Below are 25,068 nucleotides of genomic sequence, written 5' to 3'. Positions count from 1 at the left end.
AAGATTGTGAGGAATCGTTTTCCATTCCCAATCATAGAAGATCAGCTAGACAAACTGTCTGTAGCGAAGGTGTACTGGATCTCAAAGATGGATTTTTCCATGTACCAAAAGAAGAAAACAGCATCAAATATACGTCTTTCATAGTTCCAGATGGCCAATATTAATTTTTGGTAGTACCTTTCGGAGTATGCAATTCGAAAGGTACTGTCATTTTTCAATGACACATCAAAGCAATATTCAACGAATTTACGGCGAAGGACGTGGTAATGATCTATTTGGATAATCTCATCATTCCGGCCAAAGACGAGACCGAGTGTCTAGAGAGATTAAAACAAGTTGTACTCACAGCTAGGCAATTATGGATTAATTGAAAAAAAAGCTTACTTGTTCGACAGAATATCTTGGACACGTGGTGGAAAATGGCACAATGATGCTTTCAAATAAAAAAGTCCAAGCGGTGACTCAGTTCCCCGAGTCAATAACAACGAAAGCAAAAGCTTTCTAGGATTAGTGAGGTACTTCCACAAGTTCGTTTCACACTATTTCCTGATAGCACGATCGTTATCACAATTGTTAAAAGACAAAGTCAAGTTCAAATTTGAAGTGGAACAGAAACAGAAGCGAGGAGTTCGAGGAGTTGAAGAACGCACTCGTAAACGATTCATTACTGAAGACCTAGCACTGAAACTGAACTTCACACGGATGCGTCCCGGTAAGAGCCTTGGGCCATCCTGTTGCAAAAGAACGACGAGGACAATCTCCTTCCGCTATACTATACCAGTTGGAAAACTACGGAAGCAGAAGAATGTTATACGAGTTACGAGCTTGAAGTGCTCGCAGTAATTAAGTCGCTTCGGAAGTTTAGAATGTACCTTCTGGACATCTCTTTTCGCATAGTTACTATAAAACTTTCGTACAGGTAATATCGAAAAAGGACGCATGTTTATGTGGCTCGTTGAGTTTTGGAAATCGAAGAATTTCATAAGGTATTCATAAGGTAATTTCATAAGAACATCGACCAGGAACTTTGATCCGTCATGCCGATGCACTAAATCGAAATCCCATGGAATACTTCACATCAAATATACAAAAAACACAGGATGCGCTAGCTACACAAATCAGGCGCGCACAATCAGACGAGCCGGAGATTCAAGAGATCTTGGAAGCAGAAACGTAACCAGGACTTTGAATTGACGAACGAAGTATTATATAAGGAGCATCTTGAAAATGTATTACTAGCGATTTCAAAAATCATGCAGCAAGAGCACATATACTTCAAGCACATGAACGAGACCATTTCGAATGAAGAAATACCGAATATTAATTACAACAGAAATTTTGGTTTCCTCAAATGAGACATAAGGTACAATAAGTTATAAACAACTGCGTGCATTGTTTGCTGGTAGAGAAGAAAAGCGATAAGGCTGAAGGATTACTACAACCATTGGATAAAGGCGATCTACCACTGGAGACTTACATATAGATCATCTGGGGCCGATCCCGTCAACTAAAAAGAATTATGCATACATCTTAGCTGTAGTGAATGCATTTACGAAATTCATATGGCTCTATGAAGACAACGACTGAAAAAATGGTGAATCTTTTACAGAAACGGGCGGCCATTTTCGATAACTCAAGACGTATTATGTCCGACCAAGGAACAATCTTTACTTCGAATGGATTCCGAGAATACTGTAGAAGAGAAAAAATCGAATACGTGTTGATTAAAACAGGTATTCCACGAGGAAATGAACAAGTGGAACGTGTCAACTACATCATTATTTGTTAACGAAGTTATCTCTTCCAAAATCAGCAGAGTGGTATAAACACATGGATAAGGTTCAGCAGTACATAAATTCATCTTTCAATCGAAGCATTGGAACCACGTCGTGTGAGTTGCTTATTGGGCGAAAGATGCCTTAGAGAAAATCTCGAGCTGCGCGATGCTATTTAGAAAGAAGATGTGACAACAAAGCGAAAGAGAACATATCCAAGATACAGGAGGAAAATCGGAAGACCTACAATCAGAAGCACAAGCCAGCAAGAAAATATAAAGTTGGAGACATCATGGCAATACAAAAGATTCAATTCAGTCCAGGTCTCAAACTATGTCCAAAATTTGTGGAAATCTACAAAATCACGACCGTTTTGAGAAATGACCGCTTCCTCGTCAAAAAATTGAGTGATTCTGAGGGAGAGATTCTTGTCCAAGCCGGACAAGTACATCCAGTGATCATTTGAAACTCAACATCGCGACTAGACAAATATCAATCTGCCAATGGAAGAGAACAGCAAAGAAAATGTCGATATCGAAGACGATGCCGAATTCAGAAACGGCCGAATGTGGAAATGCAGGAATCTTGATTCTGTCGATATCGATTCTTTTATCAATCGACCGGTGCATCGATGGTGCGCTGAGAGCAGTGCTTGTGGCGCATGAGCATTAAGACATGAGACACAGAGGTGTAAAAAACGGCGACTAATCTTTTTTATCATCTTTCGTGTGTGCGTGATCTGAGTTCGTGTACGCGATCCTACAGTATTTCGAATACTTCTTACACTTTAACATGGTATTTTTTGTAATAGTTTCCGACAATTTCGAATATCAGTACATTATCGTTATAACTATTTCCTACATTTTTCGATCATTTCCGATGTCAATTATTAATAAATGTCAATTAATGTTCAAAAATACCAGAAAATATCAAAAACTGTTGGAACATATCGAAAACTACGTGACAAAAATGTGCTAAATCAGTGCTCGGAATTAGTTGCCCATTTCGGGCAAATTTTTGACCCCCACTATCATTCAAGACTCGGCGGCCAACCCTACGTGACGCTGTGCCCCAGGAGCGTCGCGATACAAAAAGTATACTGGAAGCATATCTTCCGGCAAATATCATTAAAATATTTTCTTTCCTACATTTTTATTTTAATTTTTATTTTAATATTTAAATTTTTATTATTAACATATTATATGTATATTCTACAATAATATAATAAGGAATAATATAGTAAGCAATTATTATAATGTTACGATGTAATTACAGTATTATAATAATTGCTTACTACAATATAATAGCAAGACTTAAATAACATAAATTAAAATATATCTAATAAGATAGGAAACAAGACCGTTTATATTAAATAACATTACAATCCGAAGCGCCACTACGGTCTAAGTATTAAGATGTTGAACTAATATATATATTATTCAAACGAATGAATTAATTTCAGAAATAATAATTACGTGTCGATATGGTTGTCGACATTAACGCAATTAATCTGAAATGTAATAATCCCCCCAAAATTCCCCAAATTAATCTTAATATGCGTTACTTTCGATACATATCGGTTATTGCGAAAAATTATTGCTAAAGTCTCGGTAGTCTAAAGGCTCAGGACGCTCGCACGGAATGCAAGAGATCCGGGTTCGACTCCTGGCCGAGGCAATATTTTTTCGCAATAAGTTTATTACAGTTTTTTAAGATTAATTTGGGGAATTTTAGGGGGATTATTACATTTCAGATTAATTGCGTTAATGTCGACAACCATATGGACACGTAATTATTATTTCTGAAATTAATTCATTCGTTTGAATAATATATATATTAGTTCAACATCTTAATACTTAGACCGTAGTGGCGCTTCGGATTGTAATGTTATAAAATATATCTCATGTGCACATGGAGCATTTTAACATGCAAAAATAATAAGAATTTAATCACGCTGCGAATGAGTGCACGAAACTTCATATACATTGATACTTACATCCCGACTATCATATCGAGCCTAACGCGAAGTCACAATGCTCCACGTCAATGTCTATGATCATTAATATATGTATTTACATTGTTCCTGGGCGCGAACTGCGTTAATCTGTAGTGAACCAGGTGCGTTCCGAGTGATGTTAGTAAATGTCTGATCTATTCGATGCACAGTAGTTGATAATGTTTCGGTTCTATTGATAAGAATCGAAGCTTTCGCATGTAATATACCCACAGCATCCGAGATATTATGTATGTTCTCCATCGTACACAAGACTAATCAACTGATAGAGCTACAACTGATAGCCTAACCGACTGATAGAGTTTGATTTAAGAGAGATTATAAACGATTTGACTGAGATCTTCGAATCTACTGAGAGAACGAAAAAAAATTATTATTGTCTAGAATTTAGGGGATGTAGAGTAGGGATAGACGCTTGTAACAAAAAGTCTAGACTGTTATGATAAATATATTGTTTTCATATCTAATTCGTCTATCGTTTTTTCAAAAAAAGTTAACAAAGAATGCATTTGTTTTTCTTTTAAAAAATTCCAAGTTATCTGAAAGAAATGTATCATCTATGAAAATGAGTCACTCATACTATTATTATTGAATTCACATCAAACATTTTATTGAACTAAGTATATCGTAATAATACTGAATAGCTATCATTATTGATAGCTATTATAGATAGATAGATTCTTCTGAATTACAGAGAAAGGGGAGAGAAATTAAAATGCATTAAAAAAAATTTCATACTTTATTTTTTTAATTTAATGTATTTTTTTCTGGCGTTGCGACCACTAGTTGTATATTTTAAGTACATTCTGTAACGCATAATTTTTACCATGTTTTCCACATCGTATTAGTAAAACCTAGATTATGTATAGAATCTATATCTTCGTAATCAGCATCCAGAGTCTCAATTGTCGAGTCATCTATCGAGTATACTAGCCAACCATTCGCGTTTTTCGTTCTTTAACGTATGTAAGAGCCTCATTCTCTTCCTCATCAATTACAGCCATTGTAATCAGGCGTTTCATGCTGTACGGGAGCATTCCCGTCTTCCCATTGCAATCCATGGTGATAAACACTCAACGCAAGAAGCGCAGTCCTTTTCGGATTTTGTCAAGAAATTCCATGGCATGGGACATATAAAAATGTTATAAGAGAATGGCTTCGTTTCACAACACCGTTACTTCCTTCACGATAAATTTCCTTTCAACGATAAATCCTTGTACAAACAATCAAATTAGGTATGCATTAAAAAAAGCGTGTTTTCCTTGTGTTTAACGATATTTCAAAGAGATCTTAAATCGATTCCAGAGGTGACACACATATTCCTTTGTTATTGAATATTGTCACGTTTACTGAATGTAAGTAAACAAAAAATGAAAACTTACAATATTATTACATTAAAAATTCTTTAAATTAATGCTTTATAAATACGTAAGCTATAATGTAATTTTTTATTATTGAATACAAAAACGGTTATATCATGACATCTCTCAACGTGATCTGAGTTTCTTTCACTTAATCCGAAGAATTTGTTACATCTATATTTTAATATTAATAAATTTCATATTAAATATATTACAGATATAATGCATCTTCAAATCGTAATAAAAAAAAATGTAATTTTAAATGTATGAGTAACTATAAAATGTTAAAACGAATAATATGTTTCAATTTCCATGCAAACATTCGCTACCGAAATCTAAGTTATATCTTGAAGAATTCATTACTCGTATAACTTTAATGTAAAAAACGTTATGATTTCTTTTTAAAAGTATAAGAGACCAACGTTGTTGGTCAACCTAAACTGTTAAAAAATAAATACATTATTTATTCGAATGCTCTTCTACGGTCTATAATACCAAATCATTTTTTAATAACAACAATCATTTATTGTTATAATAGAATTAAAATTAAATTGCTGCAAAATATAATTCTGTCTCATTATTGCGATCAATAACAAACTTTCTACAGATTACAAAATTCGTGACATTAGTTATATACAGTTTTTAAATTTATTTCATACAATTATACACTATTAATTTAGTTCTTTTTTTCTTATACATTTATCTTATAATATTTAATTACTTTTTTAATTACAGGAAATATTAATTTTATTTATAAAAGATTTTTGTTTCTGATGTAAAATGCTAATAAGTAAAGCTTCAACAAGAAATAACGTGCGTGTGCGTGCGTGTGTGTGTGTGTGTGTGTGTGTGTGTTTGTGTGTGTGTGTGTGTTTTATATATATATATATATATATATATATATATATATATATATATGTAATAGTGTACATTCTTCATTATAAAGACTTACAAAATTAGTAGAAATATGACAGTGGTCTGTCAGACCGATGTAATCGTTGGTATATTTTTTAACATTACAGTTTAAAGTTAAATAACTGATATAACTAATATCAATTGTGCAATTTATTACAAACGCCTGGACCTTAATCGAGTCACTCTCAATGCATATACAGACAAATTATGGTGTTACAAATTATAAAATACGAATCCAGCAATAATTCTGTGTCATTTTGTTTATTTGATTGCCCGCAATTGTTCTTTTCTAATATAAACTATTCAAGAAATTAAACTTTTCCTGATTGTAGAACTTGTTGTACGTGTTGTATATATTGTCACTTGATATATATCCGTACATGAAGCCGTCAACTGTGTTTTCGAACTGGAACATTGCATGGAGCACGTATACTTTGAATTGTGTATGTAAACAATATGAGTGAAGACTTAAAATTTAAATAAATTTTTACACCAAAAGTTATTATCAATAAATTTAATGATTTTTTCACAAAATTTTGTGATAAAAATTTTATTATAGAATATGAATAAATAGTTCAAGTTTTAAATAATATCGAAAATGCTGCAAATTACATGACAAATAGACGAATACGTGATTAATAATTTGTGTGTGTGAACTGTTTCCACATTTCAGTCTTCAGTGTACGATTGAATCGTTTGACGACTGTCTGTTCAAAGAAAAAGAAAAGTTCAGAAATACGAAATGATCTCGATTTAGCAAATTGAGATTGAGGTTTCTGGGAACCCAGTGTGCATAATTAGAGTTATAATAAAAGTGGTGCGATAGACGTTCGATAACGGTTCGACAGATGTTTGACATTGATTCGAAAGATGTTTTTGACAATAATTCGATAGACGTTCGACGATGATTTAATATATGTTTGATAATTGTCATAGATGTTTCGAGATTGTAGTTCACTAATATTATCAACATGTATTAGTGGGTATACGACATAATAGTAAAGCATTTTTCTGTTGATGATTTAAGTTTAAGATAAACAGATAAAAGTGCATAAGTTCTTCTCAGTGAGACGTTGATGTATGGCAGTTGTGACGACTACGTTAGATACGATATTGCATAAGTATAATATAACAATTTTTTTCTACGGAAAATCGACATATCACAACATGTTTTGCGATTAGATTACTCTGTTGAATACGTAGAAACATAATTTTGCAGTTTCGCATAAGTCAAGCGTGCCGACTTCAGCAATACTTGTCGCCAATGATTATAAGTAAGTGAACAACCGTTTGATCAAAACCTAGTGAGTGAATGTCGTTTTTCAAGGGAACACACAATTATAATACATATTATAACTACTGTAATTTCATGATTGCGTTCAAGATTGAAAAAGACTTTATTGCGCAATTTACAGAATTGCTATGTACGTATGTATATAAATTCACACCGAAATATTTAGGCAATAAGATCAGCTTTGATCAAATATAGAATTTCTTTTACTTAATTAATGGAATTAAAAATTTATTTATCTAATTAAAGAAATTTTTTTATAACATATATATTATCAGTTTATAATATATATATTACATATATATATATATATATAAAACATACATACATACATACACATATATATATATATATATTTCTTGTTGAAGCTTTACTTATTAGCATTTTACATCAGAAACAAAAATCTTTTATAAATAAAATTAATATTTCCTGTAATTAAAAAAGTAATTAAATATTATAAGATAAATGTATAAGAAAAAAAGAACTAAATTAATAGTGTATAATTGTATGAAATAAATTTAAAAACTGTATATAACTAATGTCACGAATTTTGTAATCTGTAGAAAGTTTGTTATTGATCGCAATAATGAGACAGAATTATATTTTGCAGCAATTTAATTTTAATTCTATTATAACAATAAATGATTGTTGTTATTAAAAAATGATTTGGTATTATAGACCGTAGAAGAGCATTCGAATAAATAATGTATTTATTTTTTAACAGTTTAGGTTGACCAACAACGTTGGTCTCTTATACTTTTAAAAAGAAATCATAACGTTTTTTACATTAAAGTTACACGAGTAATGAATTCTTCAAGATATAACTTAGATTTCGGTAGCGAACGTTTGCATGGAAATTGAAACATATTATTCGTTTTAACATTTTATAGTCACGATATAATTATCATTCGATGTACGTAATATTAATGTTACTATACATTTACTTTAGTAATAAGAATACATATTAAATCAAATAATTAAATAATATACTGCAAATAATTCGACACGCGATATAATCTCACAGAAAGAATACGCCACATTTAATAATTTTTATATAAAATATAAGTTTATATTAAATATGTATTACGTCACATATATATACATATACATCTCGTATCTTTTTATTAAATTTCAGAGAGTGAAAGAGGATGAAATTTTGAATTGAAATTTCCTTCACAAGTTTTGGCTCGGATCATTATTTACCAAGTTATTAACAATTAAAGTTTATCAATCAAACTGCACGCAGCTGGAGTATACAGGAGCGTAGCATGCCACGGGATTTCTCGCACTTGCTATGTATTATCCTATTGAAAATTTATTCTAATTTTTCATATTAATTAATAAGCAAATCAATAAAAAGATGGATAAATAAACAAATAAATAAATAAGTAAATAAATAAATAAATAAACAAATAAAATAAAATGAAATGAAATGTAATATAAAATAAAATATCTGTTCAATATAAAATAAGTACTTATTTAAAATGAAATAAAATAAATTAATCAATAAAATAAAATAAAATAAATAAGTGAAGTAAATAAAAGAAATAAAGTATGGGAGATCGGGGCTAATAGACTCATTTTTCAGTTTCGAATTTTTACAGATGAAATTAATTTATCGAAAAAATGAATTTTACATCACTTATTACATACATACACTTGACTACTTAATAATATTTTAATAATAAGAGGAAACTAATAACTAATATGAAAAAATGCATTTTTCTAATGTATTCCGCTACCCCCGGTACCGGGGTAATTCGACTAAGATTATTAAAATTTAAAAATTAATGTATTTTAAGCTACATCTTTGGCTACATACGTATATTAACAAAACTTTTAAAAATATATTTTAAACACAAACATTCGCTTCGCAGGACAAAACAATACTTCTTTTTGCAAAATTTGTTCATTTTATGCAAAAACACGTCGAATAAGCCTAGTTTTCGAGATTGGACATGAGGGAACTAAACTTATAACATTTACCACTGAGGAAAATCTCTTTAAAGAAATGAAATTTTGAGTAAGTACTATAAAAGTCGTCATTAAATGAGTCATACGATTCTATGCTATGATTAATCTACTATTCCCATCCATTCATTTTTTAAAAATATTAACAATATACGATGAGACACATAAACAAAAAAAAGCTGTTGGATTTTATTAAGTAAGAACTACACTTATTATCTAAGTAAAAATAAAATATTTCAGACAATCATATACGATTGTAAAACAAAAACTTTAAGAATAAAAATATTTACTTAGGTGTACGATTTTTTAAAATTGTGGCATAATTTCTATCATAGATGTGTTCGCAACAAGATGTTACAGCAGACTTAGTAACAGTCGCTGCTGCGTACTCAAACACATTTACGCGTGTCTCGCGTGTTTTGTTTTTAATGTAACCTCGATTATTCTACTTACCCCTATATTCAACTGACTTCGGTCTTCCCTAAAATCTAATAGAAAATAAAATATCTATCTAACACAAAATAAAATATCTATCTAAAATAGAAAATAAACATCTATCTAAGATAAAATTAATGAATGAAGTAAATAAAACAAAATAATATCAAATCAAATATAAAATATCTAACAAACAAAGTTTATCTTAGATATTCATTCTATTTTAGATAGATATTTTATTTTATATTAGATTTCATTTTATAATATTTTATTTGTTTATTTATTTATTAACTTATTTATTTATTTATTTATTTATCCACCCTTTTATTAATTTATTGATTTATTTATTAATTAATATAACAAATTAGAATAAATTTTTTATCGGGAGAATGTGCATAGCAAGCGTGAGAAGTCCCATGTCATGCTACGCTCTTGCATACTCCAGTTGCGTGCTCTCTGATTGATCAACTTTAATCCTTAATAACTCGGTAAATATGATGTGAACCAAACTTGTGAAGGAACTTTCAGTTACAAATTTTTACTTTCTGAAATATTAATGAAAAGATACGGGACACCCTGTATATATATCTATATGTATGTATATCTATATCTATATATACTATATGTCCTAGGCACAGTATAAGTACATACAGTATAGACACTAAATTTTTTTATGTGGTCTCCAATTTTTAGTGCGCATACGTCGATTTCCAACTAGGAATGTGGCTCTTCAGCAAGTTGAAATTGCAGGTTAGGTTTGATTAGCTGGATCTGCTTCCCATAAAATATAATTAATCCTTATAATATTGTGAGACTCATAAGGAAATCGGGCCAAACATATTACGGGTGAGAACCGTGGTACGTATAAAACTTCATTTTTTTTTTAATTTGGAAGAGAAAAGTATGACAAAGGATTAATAAAATTAAGTTTTACTAAAAAATTAAATCAATTTTTTTTCGGAGACACTATATTGTGTAGACTGTTATATTTGTATACGATAAAGTATTCTCGTAATAAAGTGTACATGTGCGTGCGTATGCGCATGCGTGTGTGCTAATGCCGGCGGTACTGTAACTTTCATGCCTTATAGCTCGAAAAGTACTTTATGGAAAAATTCTTTTATTGTATTGTTTTAGAAAGCTCTCGAGGTGTGCTACAAGAATATGCAATGAAAAATAGGGAGTTCCATTAAAAAATTCAAAGTGACATTACTCTGACCTTGGTGACGCCAAGATCAGACTAATCAGATCACTAAATAGATCATTTAGAACCTCATAACTTTTGTTTAAAACATTTTTTTCTAAAATGCTCTGTTTCCAAGATAAAAGATGATTTAAGATATCCTATATATATATATATATATATACAGAGTGTCTGAAAAATAATGAAAAATCTTTCGCATAGGGACAGAATGGACGAAACTGAGAAGAAAAGTCCTCTACCATCTTGAAATTTTCGCAATAGTTAAATATTAATTGCTTAAAATTGATGGAAATTGGTTTTCAATAATTTTTTAATCAAATACTATCAATTTACAGAAAAACTGCAAGAGACAAAAATTGTTTATTTTCTTTCATAGAGGTCCAAAAACTTACTTTAGAATTTTTTTAAAATTTTTTAGTATCGTATTTTCTCAAGTTGTTAAAAATCAGAAAATGCTGTACTAAAAAATTGTAAAAAAAATTTGTAGAATTCTATAACAAAAAAATAAACAATTTTTGTCTCTTGCAGTTTTTCTATAAAGTTGATAGTATTTGAGTAAAAAATTATTGAAGACCAATGGTTTCAGCAATGTTTAGCAATTAATAACTTATTAACGAAAATTCTATTGTAAAAATTGTAAAATGGAAGAGGATTTTTCTTCTCAATTCAATTCATTCTACTCCTTTGCGAAGAATTTATCATTATTTAACCATATCAAACACCCTGTATATATATATATATATATATATATATATATATATATATACACATATATATATATACATATATACATATATATATATGTATATACACACACACACATACACACACACATATATATATATATATATATATATATATATATATATATATATATATTAGGTTTCACCTGTTTTTTCAGATTCAATCTGTCCAATGATATTTTGTGCTGCAGGTGTATCATTGGGCGAATCTAAAAAAATGGTTGAAAACTATTGAAACCTGATATATTAATTTTTAGAGAAATAATCTTATTGGATTTTTCCAGATATAGTCACATAGACACGTGCCGGATGTTGCATATACATTTAGATATATCGACTATTGGCAAAAATTCCTTTGCCACATATACGCTCTTCCATATACGTTCGTATGAAACTTTTGTCAATATAAAAAACGTGATAAAATCATATATGGCGGATCAGATCGGAAAAACAGATTAAAAACTATTGAAGTCAGGTCTATTAATTTTTAATGAAATAATCTTATCGGATTTCCTAGATACAGCCATATAGGCACGTGCCGAGTGTCCACGTACGTTTGGATACACCGGCTACTGACAAAAATAACTTTGCCACATAAGTATGCGCTCTTCCATATATGTTCGTATGAAATTTTTGGATAACACGAAAAACATGATAGAATCGTATCGGTGGATCGAATTCGGAAAAGCCAAGAATTGAAAACCAAGTTGAATTGAAGTCTATTCATTTTTAGAGAATTTTCTCGAGTTTTCCGGGTACAGTCATATAGGCACGAGCCGAGTCTTCTATATATGTCTTCTATATTCGAAGACTGATTTTTGGGGAAAATAGCTTTATTATCATATATATGCTTTTCCGTATATGTTCCCAATAAACGAGAATGGATTGAAATGAATTGAAATGGATTCAGATTTTTAGAAATATTGATTCACGAATGTTAAAATGAATGCTTTTCAATCCTGAATGCGTTTTTTACTCATTTATAGGAATTGCATAGAGCATATCTCTATGTCTTTCAATATAAAAATAATATTAGCTTTTTCTGTGTACACAACAAACATTATGAATACTATTCAATTCAAAATTTTAAATAAGAAATGCAGGTTTCAATCCAATTGCATCCATTGAATCTAATTGAATTCAATTTAATCCAATAAAATCCAAAAAAAGTATTCGCTATTTAAAATACGCATTCGGATAGAAAAAAATTTCAATCCATTTTAATCCATTCTCGTTTACTAAGTTCGTAAGAAGTTTTTGGATATTAATATGAAAAACATGATAGAAATATATATTGGGTCATCTAAAAAGTATCCGCGGTTTTTTGTCACTAGATATGTGTTGATGGTCATATATCTAGTGACAAAGTACCGCGGATACTTTTTAGATGACCCAATATATACGGCGGATCATATATGATAAGGCGATTAGAAAATTATAAGTGATCTATGTGAAATTCCGTATATATTCATATGGAGCATGTAAAACATTTATGCATTTATACGATAGAACGTCGAATAAAGTTTATATCAAACTCTATATAAAACTATAAAAAATCTTCAGAAATGGAAAAACATATACAATATTATAGAAATGACCAATTTTTTGTATTGAAAAGTCATATGCAAGATCGCATACATTAGAATCGACGATATTCTCTTTCGTAGTCTATCTGTTTCTATCGATTTTTTTAACTAGGGATTTATTCAATTATAGACCTCATTTTACCTCTGTGATAGATTTCCTAACCTCAATAGTCATCAACTTTAACGCTTAATATTTCAGATCACAAAGCAGACGACGCTTTTTTTTTGTCAGATTCTTTCGTTTCATGCAAAAACGCGTCAAATAAGCTTAAAACCTGCTGCACATTGTGCTTGTTTTTCTGCTGAATTGCTGGATTAGAATCTTGGCTGCGATGCTGTTAGTGCCAGTATCGTACCCAGCAAATGAGAATGAATTAAAATGGACTAAAATGGATTCAAATTTTCAGAAATACGGATTCATGAATGTTAAAATGAATCCTAAATACATTTTTATTCATTTATAGGAATTGCATAAAACAAATATCTATGCCTTTTCAATTCTGAATGCATTTTTATTCAATTATAGAAATTGCATAGACCATATCTCTATATCTTTCAATCTAAAAATAATATTAATATTTTTTGTGCATCGTGAGTACTACTCAATTCAGAATTGTGAATAGAAAGTACAGTTTTTTTAATTCAGTTTTTAAATTCAAAAATAATATCAGCAATTTCTGTGCAACGTGAAGACTACTCAATTCAATATTCTGAATATGAAATGCATTTTTCAATCTAATTGAATAAAAAAAATTTTTATTTAAAAATGGACCATAAATGCTACTTAAATTATTCAAAATTATAAGTAGAAAATTTTTCGTTTTAATCCAACTAAGTTCAAAAAAGTTGTAATAATTGAGCTATGTTCTTTTGTTTTTCTTTGATTAGAAGTAAAATGAATGATTGATATGAATACTCGCAAACCTAATCGAACACAGCCCGAATATTAGACTATGTCACGACGCGCGACATCAGCCAAGCGGGATTAGATTATTCGACACTTACACAATGTTGTCTCATAGTAATGTAAATTATGTATATTTTATTATATCTATTAAATTATGATATTTTTATTATATTTATATAATTTTGTGTACTGGTTTAGCTGGTTGTAATTGAAGTAGAGAATGAATAATATATTTACCAATTAAAGAAGTGTAACGTAGAAGACTCATAATTCAGAGGTCCCAGGTTTGAATCCCACAAAATGCGTTTTTTAATATCAATTTAAAATAGTTAATTTCAGATATAATTATTATAAATGTCTTAGAAATAAAATTTGTAACCCTTAAATATAAATTTTTTTTTCGAATATTAAATTAGTGTTAGCTCGGATTCAATCCATTTTCATGGATTTAAAATACGCATTAAAAAAATGTTAATCCATTTTAATCCATTCTCGTTTGCTGGGTAGCCAATACGGTGCAAGATTCTAAGATGTAAGATCTAAGGTATAAGATTCTAGCTAGCAATCCAGCAGAAAAGCATCGTGTACCGCAAAGTTAAGAGTGATTCTTACAAGACTTTCCGATTTTAATAATTCATTCGATCATTCGCTCATATGTACGCAATGGAAAGGTGTTGGTTCCCCATGAAGCGTACTTTTCGAGATGCGGTTACGAAAACCAATCATAAATTCATTTAGCATTTCTGTTAGAATGTACTACAGAAATTCTAATCAGCAATTGGTCGCATTTCTCTTATCTTCCGCGAGATACGCCCAATGTAAATATCAGCTTTCAGAATGGCATATTCTAGTAAATGTAACAGATGACGTTCGGCATTGCAAATCGGAGGCGTTCGTTTGCTCTTTTACCTCGAAAATTGTTCGGCAATTCGCATTTTTCTGCTACATATTATATCATCTTATCTGCGTTCGATATTAACATTTCTGGAGCCAATCGAACTGCTCGATCCACTCTGGATTCAAAGACCGAGTTCGCAAAGCTAATGCAGATTTTCGCGCCTAAATTAAATTCATAACCTATATATTTATGATAATGCTATCAAACAGAAATTGATGGAATACACAGGGGTATGCAACTCCCTTAGTTCCAATGACTACGCATTGTCTCCGTGGCGCTTGCGGTCAACCGGGCCTGTAGGTGTCGGATGGGGGTATGGCGGATACGATCAACGCGATCAATGCAATGATACAAACGCTTTAAAGTCTTTTTTGATTGATATATATATATATATATATTTATATATATATATTAAATTAAAATATATATTTTTTTTGACTCTATGTATATATATATATATATATATATGTATATATATATACAGTGATGGGAAAAAGTTCCGGAACGGTGAAGTATTTCAGCGAATTGCATTTTTTTGGGAAAATGTTAAATACAGAAGTTTTAGGATTTTTCCCTGGCTATCTAATGGTGATACTGAATTCGACCTTGACTACAACTTTAAAGGTCATTTCAAAGTCAAGTTCACTTTTTTAAACGGGAACCACTATTTTTTATTACGGATTTGGAAAGAGCGGGAAATTTTACGTCAGAACATGACCTTGACTATAATCTTGAAATCAACGTCAAGATCATTTCAAGATGAAAGTTCCAAAAATCCTGATACGGCAAGAATATCTCGGCGAAATTGCGGGAAAATGTTCAATACGAAAGTTTCATGATTTTTTTCCTGGTTATGTACGTTGTTTGTTTAGCACACAATTTTAACATCTCTTAGCCATTTTTCAACCTAAAATAAAAAGTATTTTTCATTTCTACCACGTGGAGGTAGATGTCTATCCAGAACCTTTTTATTTTTTTTGTATTTTCATTTTTTATGTTTTTTTTTTAATTTTTTGTTACTTTTTACTTTTTACGTAAACGCGTGTGCGTGCGTGTGTATGTGTGTGTGTGTGTGTGTGTGTTGTATTTAATGTATTAAGTGTTCAAACTGATGCCCGTGCAATGCTTGACAGTGTGCCATACGTATATAAATACTTTCCTGAACATTTTGTAACATTTCTGGTGTGATTGAATTAGACACATTTATTATTCTTGCTCTTAATTTATTAATATCAGCGGGTTTAGTCTCAAACACTTTACTCTTCAAATATCCCCAATAAAAGTAGTCTAATGGTGCTAGGTTCGGTGATCTAGGTGGCCATTCAATCGAACCTCTTCTACCTATTCATTTATTAAAATGAAATATTTCATTAAGATAATCTCGAGTAGCTACGGCAAAGTGAGCTGGGGCCCCATCTTGCTGAAACCAAACATGTTCAAAAGCGAGTCCAGTAATTTCTTGGATACGTGGCACGACTTCCGTTCGTAATAAATGCACGTAATTCTCCGCATTTATGTTCCCCTCGATAAAATATGGCCCAATAATATTCTGTCCTAAAATTCCTGCCCAAACATTTAGTTTTTTTGGGTGTTGTGTATGCGAATCTCTCATCCAATGAGGATTAACATCAGTCCAATATCGCATATTCTGACGATTGACAGATCCGCTCATTTCAAAAGTAGCCTCGTCAGAAAAACAAATCCAATTGAAAAATTGATTGTTTTCATCATACCTCCTCATCATTTCATCGCAAAACTCCACTCTTCTGTCATAGTCATCTTCAGAGAGTTCTTGGACGAGTCTTATTTTATACGGGTGGTAACCGTGTGTCTTCAAAATTTTTGCAACTGATTTTCGGTCGATATCATATTCCTGAGCTACCCTCGAAAGAGGATTGTGCGGGTTTTCAATAATATTTTGTAGAACCTGCATAGACACATCATCATTAGTATGTCTTTGGTCTACCGGATCTTTGTTCATCGGTAACTAAACCAGTTCTCTCGAATCGTAAGACAGTTCGATGGACAGTAGATTTCGAAATAGGATCACGCGTAGGAAATTTGTTATTAAACAGATTGGCAACTTCTTCATAGGATCTCATTTTATCACCACACCCTCGCATTATGAGAATATGAATTCGCTCCGTATCAGTCAGACGCATATTCAATACAAGCAATTGGAACAATGCGACTATGAATAATTGGACGAAATTAATTTTACGAAGGTATCAGCACAAAAATACCAGAACGAAGTTTTATTTGCATAAATAACGCGACAGTTACGTACTTAATATGGATTCCACATACACAGATATCTTATTATTAGGTTTTACATTAAAATTCCGTACTATGTGTACTGCGAAATTGATTTCGACTTGCTCCTTTTTAAAAAGTATAAAATAAGAAAACGAATGCTACTGCGCTGCGAATACCGCATATGTATGTATGTATGTATGTATACATAGACAGACAGACAGACAGACACACACACCCACTTACCCAGTCTTGGTCTTGGTCTTGGTAGTGGTCTTGGTCTTGGTAGTGGTTTTGGTCTTGGTAGTGGTCTTGGTCTTGGTAGTGATATTGGTCTTGGTAGTGATCTTGGTCTTGGTAGTGGTCTTGGTCTTGGTAGTGGTTTAATTTCGAGGGAAGGAGCGGCACATCTCTCGCCATGCGCCGGACACGGTCTGTATCTACAATATGGCAACTTCTTTCCGTGTAGAACGTAAGCGTCAACAATTGACACAAAAATATAAACTGAGCAAAAAATAAATTGTACATATAACATCTACCTCCACGTGGTAAAAATGAAAAATACTTTTTATTTTAGATTGAAAAATGGCTAAGAGATGTTAAAATTGTGTGCTAAACAAACAACGTACATAACCAGGGAAAAAATCATGAAACTTTCGTATTGAACATTTTCCCGCAATTTCGCCGAGATATTCTTGCCGTATCAGGACTTTTGGAACTTTCATCTTGAAATGACCTTGACGTTGATTTCAAGATTATGGTCAAGGTCATGTTCTGACGTAAAATTTCCCGCTCTTTCCAAATCCGTAATAAAAAATAGTGGTTCCCGTTTAAAAAAGTGAACTTGACTTTGAAATGACCTTCAAAGTTGTAGTCAAGATCGAATTCAGTATCACCATTAGATAGCCAGGGAAAAATCCTAAAACTTCTGTATTTAACATTTTCCCAAAAAAATGCAATTCGCTAAAATACTTCACCGTTCTGGAACTTTTTCCCATCACTGTAATAAAGAGGACAATGACATTTATATTTCGAGTTCAGGACAAGTCTGAGTTTATTTGACAAATCTGAAAAATACATATATACATATAAATACATGAAGAAGAACACAAGTTATTATAAGTTATCTTCGCAAATAACTTATTTTCTTTTTGTGTGGCGAAGACATTGCCAATCGAATTCTTTTTACTATGTACCTTGAGACGCCTTTTCTTTCGCTGAATCAATCTTTTAACATTCAGACTAATGGACAGATTTCAGAATCAGCCACTAACAGCGAATATTTATTATGTCGCCATGTTCCAATGGAATCTGTGTAGGCCAAAGCATAATTGGACGTTATCAAATCATTGTCATTGACATTTATGGCACCTTTGCAAATATTATTATAATGTAGTAAAAAGAAATCCATCTATTGGAAAAATAATGGATTTCTTTTTACTACACCTAATATTTAAGTTATCTATTTGAAAGAGTATTTCATTCAAATCTTTGAGTGATGCGCTCACATATCGTATATCGAGTAAATTAAATTCAACCACTGGCCTTCGCATTACATTTACTATCAGCTTCATATCATTGAGAAGAAAAACTCCTTTACTAACTCTAGCGTAAACCTTTTTGAGAAATTTTTTAAAGACAGACATTTGTACATGTAAAACATAATAGCTTTTGCATTATCACAGAATACAATCCGATATTCCCAATTGATTGGCACATGAAATGTCTTGTTTAACACAGCCTCATCCGCTGTCAAAATATCAAAAGTAAGCATCACATTTTCATTGACATAATTAGCGTCGTTCTTTGTACTGTTTGTTCTGATGTATTCGGCATGAATGTCACATTCTTTATTTTCAAAATTTATATCTGTTGAATTGATTGCTTCGATTATTATCGGTTCTTAAGGTTTAACTACTGTCGTCTTTGTCCATGGAAATTGATACAGCTTCTTTCCGCAACTTTGTACAAAGCATTCTAAAATCAAACAATATATTTTAAGAGCAATAACATATAATTTAATATTAGAAACAAAGATGTACAAATGTTACTTATAGTACCAATTATCTTTCCATTATAAAGCAGATCTTTTTTCTGATAGAAAAAATTTCAAAGAATTTCTTCTGATAAAAAGTGATTCGCACACACCACTTGTTCCTTCTTTTTATCCAGAGTACTCTTTTGATCCAGAATGCTTCTTTTCAAAGCCATTTACCATAATTTAACTATTTTTTCATCACTTGACACATAGAAACAAGGCACCTTTTCAGAATTGGATTTATATTCTGTCGCCAGGCGCAATACACTTACGTGGCATTGTCTATTTTGTTTATCAAGAAAATGCAGCACAAATAACATTAATTAACTGCAAGTTCACAATTGTCACTCGAAGCTTCTTCTTTTTCGTCTTTTAATGGCCTTGGTTTTCACAACAAGGTTTCACTTGACCAGTCTATATCCAAGCGATCCAAGCACAGTTGAAGTCGGCAACATTTTCCAAAAATAATAAAATGATGCAAGGATCACTTAAGCACAAAGCTTGTCACTCGAAGCATTTGAAGGACTTCAAACAAACATTTGAGAGAAACATGAAGAAAAAAGACGCTGGACATGCCAGACCGGCCCGGCTAGAGATCCTTTAATCAGAGACTGGCCATAAGATTTTGTCAAATTCCTACGAGTGAGACAAAAACATAAGCTGTTCACTTATTCTCTCTCATCCGCGCATGCGTACATGTATACATATGTTCACGCTAAACGTGATTAACGTGATATTATGCAAAAATGGTTGGATGTTGCGCAGAATTTTGCAATAATTCCTCATCAAAGGACTACACAATGAAAGTATTTCCGAGAAACGCGTATTTCGTGAACGCCGTGAAATATGGATGAAAAATGTTGACCGTAAAAATTGGATGCTGACGAATAACTCATATTTTTGTGAAGTTAAGTACCAATTATAACAATGACAAAATTAGAAAAATTATGAACGTATTATTAATTTAACACATTCTATGTCGAGTCATACTTATTTTTAGAATAGTATGTATATATGTATATATATTTGTGTATTATAATTCACACATTTCAAAAAACTAAAGATAACTATAATAATTTTAATATTAATTCTTTTATATATATGTATTTTTTTTTATGAGCAATTATGATTAAACTAAATAGTGTTCTCTTTGATTATTCAGATACATTTTACTCCTCATATGTGGCAACAAAGATTAGATGGGAAAAAAAAATTAAAAAACGATGCAATTCCTACTATATTTGGTTTATTTTTTAAAAAGAAAAACGTGGTGGATAATAATCTATCAATTAACAATGAAAGTCTACATGCAGAATGTGAAGTAAATTTAAAAATGCTACAATGAAAAATCATAATATATTTATATGACATTAAACATTTTTTTTCAGACAGTTATGAATACTTCCGAGTCTTTGTTGTTTGCTGAAGTTAATGACGCTAATAATGTGTCAGATAATAATATTTCTAGTAATCAATTGATTAACAACAGCCAAGATGTGAGACATGAGGTAAGCATCAAGTAATAATGCTATGACACACAAAAAATTATGACATTGTATGATAATTTATTTTTCAGATAATTATTTTTAAATCTTCATGTGACTTGTACAAATTTAAAGAAAAGTGACGAATGTAAAGAAAGAGAAGTTATTAAAAAACAATATTTACACATTGTAAAAATAAGATGTAGTAACAAGATATCCATTATTTTTGCATGAAATTGAAGGCTTTATTTAGTATAGTTAGAATGATCCGATTTAGGTCAAATATGCACCGTTTTGTTCGATAACTTGTTGCCATTTTGAAGGTAATTCCATTATGCCTCTCTCATAGAAACCCTCGTCCCTATTGGCAAAAAACATTTTACATTTTCGACAATTGGCCTTCCAGAGCGTGATGCATCTTTGACATCAAAATTACCGGAACGGAATCGAAACCAAAATTGCGCGTGATTGGCTGTTACAGTATCAGGACCATAAACACTATTCACATTTTCAGCCGCCTGATTTGCGTTTTCGCCTTTATCGAAGAAAAACTGTAAAATATGGCGTATTTTCTCTTTGCTGATGTCCATCTTTGATGCGCACTCAAACAATACTGAGTCAAGCAATCATAAAATTGTCTGAGAAGTTTTTTTAGTACGAAATCTTATCTTTCTAACGCCATCTAGCGTAACCCAATCGCACTTATACAACGCGAGATACAGATTACTAAAGCCATCTATTGGAAAAATAATGGATTTCTTTTTACTACACCTTATATGAGAAGGAAAATGAAAGCTTAAAGAAAAATAATACAAACGTTACAAACTGAGATTAAAAACGATAAGTTAAAATTAGCTTTAAGAACAATTTTTAAGAAGATTAAATCGAGACTTTTAATGACAAAGAAGCAGTGTCAAAATTGGTTTCATAAAACTATACAACGTGCTCTACAAATAAAATTTGTTTGTGGTCGTAATCGTCGTTTGTGGTCGGTATGATGCACTTATTCAACAAGGATACCGTTACCAAACTTACGGACGCTATGACGAAAATTGGAAGATTTAAAATTTGAATCTGGAATTTCATTAAAAATTTCAAATTTTTATCACATTAGAAATCTCACTTTGAAAATGAAGTTGATTTGGAATGTGACTTGATATTTGATGAAATGACAATTACACCCAAAAGATCTTACAACTCCTCAACAGAGTTATTAATAGGAAACATCACATTTCCCTAAGAAACAGGTAGAGCAACAAAAGCTCTCGTGTTTATGCTTGTTGGCACACACAATAAATGGAAACATGTGATAGGATACCATTTCACTGGTAATAGTTTTAATTGTAAAACTTTAAAAGATATTATCTTTCAGATAATTGTCAAAGCAGAAAAAATAGGATTTCATGTTAATTTTATCACCTCAGACATGGGTCCTGGGAATATGAGATTATGAAGATTATTAGGAATAAGTGCGGGTAGATTTAATGAAATAAGCAACTCTATTACACATCCATTTGACGATAATCGATTGTTATATATAATTGTCGACTCATCACATATTTTGAAAAATCTGAAACAAGCGTTAGTTAGTAATGGAATAATCATTGTCTTTAATGATGTTATTATAAAATATAATTTACTTTGCGATAAAATTGAATTAAAACATATTGGCGAACTGATAAATATTCAAAATAATTCTTAACTTCGTAACTTTTTGTAACACTTAAATTAAAAGCAGATGATGTTAGATGCAATAATTTCAACAAAATGAAGGTTAATAAAGTCAAACACATTTTCTCTAATGACGTGAGTAGCTCTTTGCAGCTCTTAGCAGATGAGAACAATAAATCTGAATATATCACTACCGCCTGGTATATTACAATTATATGTTACAATGTTTTTTCTTTTAACATCCAGATATTGCAAATTAGCTCTTGGTACAAAAAATGAAAACATGTACAACGAAAATATTAATTTTTTAAAAATTATTGATATTTTTATGAAATTAGAAATAGGTATTGCAGGAAACTTCAAACCTGTGCAAAGAGGTATAATTATTACTACTAAATCAATCGTAGATTTAACGCAGTATCTAATTACTCACAAAAATTTTTAATTCGCTTTAATGTCTCAATTCAATCAAGATTGTATGGAAAATCTTTTTTCGCAAATTCGACATAAAAACGTACCAGATATATTACAATTTATGCATGATTTAAAATTGATTTCTGTTGCGATGTACATGAAGCATATAAATAATAATAATTATGAAAATGATCAGGAATATCTTCCAGGATTTATTAAATATTTATCAGGAAAAAGAAACAATAAACTTATGATGGATTCCGATGATTTAGCAAGTAATGATACAATTCCAGCTTTTAAAAATAACTCGACACAAAAATTAACAACCATTGATTTGAATTCGTTGTATAACATAGCGGATTATATTGTGAAGTCGATCATGAAAAATGTGCAAAACATGTAAGAACTGTATAAATTCTGTGAACTCAAATACTCCGCTACAATGTTCCTTCACAAAGTTTATTTACTTAAAATGTTACAATAAGAATTTGTTAGTTTTTGTAAACATGAAAACGTTCAAAATCTTTGTAATATTAGAAAAGATGTTCCGACACTATTCTAAATATTTTAATACTAAAAATATTGATTGGAAAAGTTATTTAATTAATAAATTTAGTCTGATTCCTGGAGATCACATTATGGAATGTCACCAATTATTTATAAAAATAATTAAATGGTTTGTAATATTTAAATTAAGAACAATAGATAAAAAATAATAATAATAATTGTAAGCGTTATGATAGTAAGTCTATGGCTGTACATACTTTTTTTAAATAAATTATGTAAAAGTAGTATTTTTAACTTCAATATACAAGTATTATATATAATTATTTTTTACCCTTTGTTAAATTTATGAATTTTAATTAAAATAATTCTCTTTTAATTCAAGCAGAAACTCTTCATAATAATAGTATGTTAAAATTAATAATAAAAAATTTTAAGCTGCATGTGTACGTGCGCGCGTGTGCGTGCGTGCGTGCTTGTGCGTGTGTCATATTTTAATACAATAAGTAAAAAATATAAAGAATTTTGTAGTATATATTGTTTTAAAATGTTGTACATAAAAAGAAGAAAAATAATATTAGGTGTAGTAAAAAGAAATCCATTATTTTTCCAATAGATGGCTTTAGTAATCTGTATCTCGCAACTAATATTTAGTTCCTCTGAAATGTTTATTTTTAATAATATTGCTGAAATATAACGTTTATGATAATGATAAAGTTAGTGAGTTTCAAATATGAGCGAGAGTTAACGAAAATTCTAGACCAATCGAAAGTGGCACTCATATGACCAGTCTCTGATTAAAGGGTCTCTAAGCTCGGCTAGAGAGCCTACAATCAGAGTGACGCCATACGGGTATCACTTATGATTGGTCCGTCATGTTTTAGCCATTCCCTCCAGTTTTTTAAATGCATTATTTTCTAAATTTTGAATTCATGCTAAAAAAATGCTCAAAAATTGTGACAAATTAAAAAATGATAATAAATAAATATTGTATATAAAATAATAAAACTTTTACATATATTATTTGTTATAAAATTTCATTTATTTTGTACTATTGCATATTTTGTATTGTATATTTTGTAATATTGCACATTACTTTATACAAAACATTATTTATTGCACATTATTTGCGCTATTAAATGCGCTAATTTATTATCCATTCTCTGTTCCTACATTTTAGGAGCAAAATGCATTTGTAATAATATAAAAGATATCAAAAATTCAGAAAAATATATATGTATATACCATTTCACAAAATATTATATATTATTATACGAGGTCTGTTCAAAAACTATCGCGAATTTTGTGTTTTTTCAAAAATTATTTATTTATTCATGAATATCTATTTTGTCCCCTTCAAAGTAATCCCCATCAGATATTATACACTTGTGCCAACGTTTTTTCCAATCCTCGAAGCACTTCAAAAAATCATTTTTTGTGATCTTGTTCAGCTCCTCCTTCGATGCCGTCTTTATCTTCTCAATCGTAGCGTAGCGTCGTCCTTTCATGGGCCTCTTCAGTTTCGGGAACAAGAAAAAGTCACAGGGGGCCAGATCTGGGGAATACGGTGGCTGCGGCATCATTAATGTGTTGTTTTTGGTCAA

The 25,068-nt window shown here is 30.7% G+C and overlaps 1 protein-coding gene across 5 annotated transcripts; it reads left to right on the top strand.

Annotated features, from left to right (window-relative positions):
- The first annotated feature begins 7,233 nt into the window (after positions 1–7,233).
- On the top strand, positions 7,234–23,207 carry LOC105145932 (uncharacterized). Of its 5 annotated transcripts, none has more exons than XM_011055834.2 (5): positions 7,234–7,339; positions 10,456–10,620; positions 20,554–20,712; positions 20,780–20,899; positions 22,248–23,207. In XM_011055834.2, exons 3-5 carry the CDS (start codon positions 20,572–20,574, stop codon positions 22,326–22,328), a joined length of 342 nt encoding a protein of 113 aa, XP_011054136.1. In that variant the 5' UTR covers positions 7,234–7,339; positions 10,456–10,620; positions 20,554–20,571; the 3' UTR covers positions 22,329–23,207. The 5 variants fall into 5 exon arrangements, 4 of the variants coding, with proteins under 4 accessions (XP_011054136.1, XP_011054135.1, XP_011054137.1 ...); XM_011055833.2 differs by having other exon boundaries at positions 7,239–7,489; XM_011055835.2 differs by lacking the exon at positions 7,234–7,339 and adding an exon at positions 10,247–10,356.
- Positions 23,208–25,068: the final 1,861 nt, after the last annotated feature.

Source organism: Acromyrmex echinatior, chromosome 9 (genome assembly GCF_024713525.1).
Source record: "Acromyrmex echinatior isolate Ae372 chromosome 9, ASM2471352v2, whole genome shotgun sequence".
Classification (NCBI taxonomy): Eukaryota; Metazoa; Arthropoda; class Insecta; order Hymenoptera; family Formicidae; genus Acromyrmex; species Acromyrmex echinatior.
This window is presented reverse-complemented; position numbering and strand designations above follow the sequence as displayed.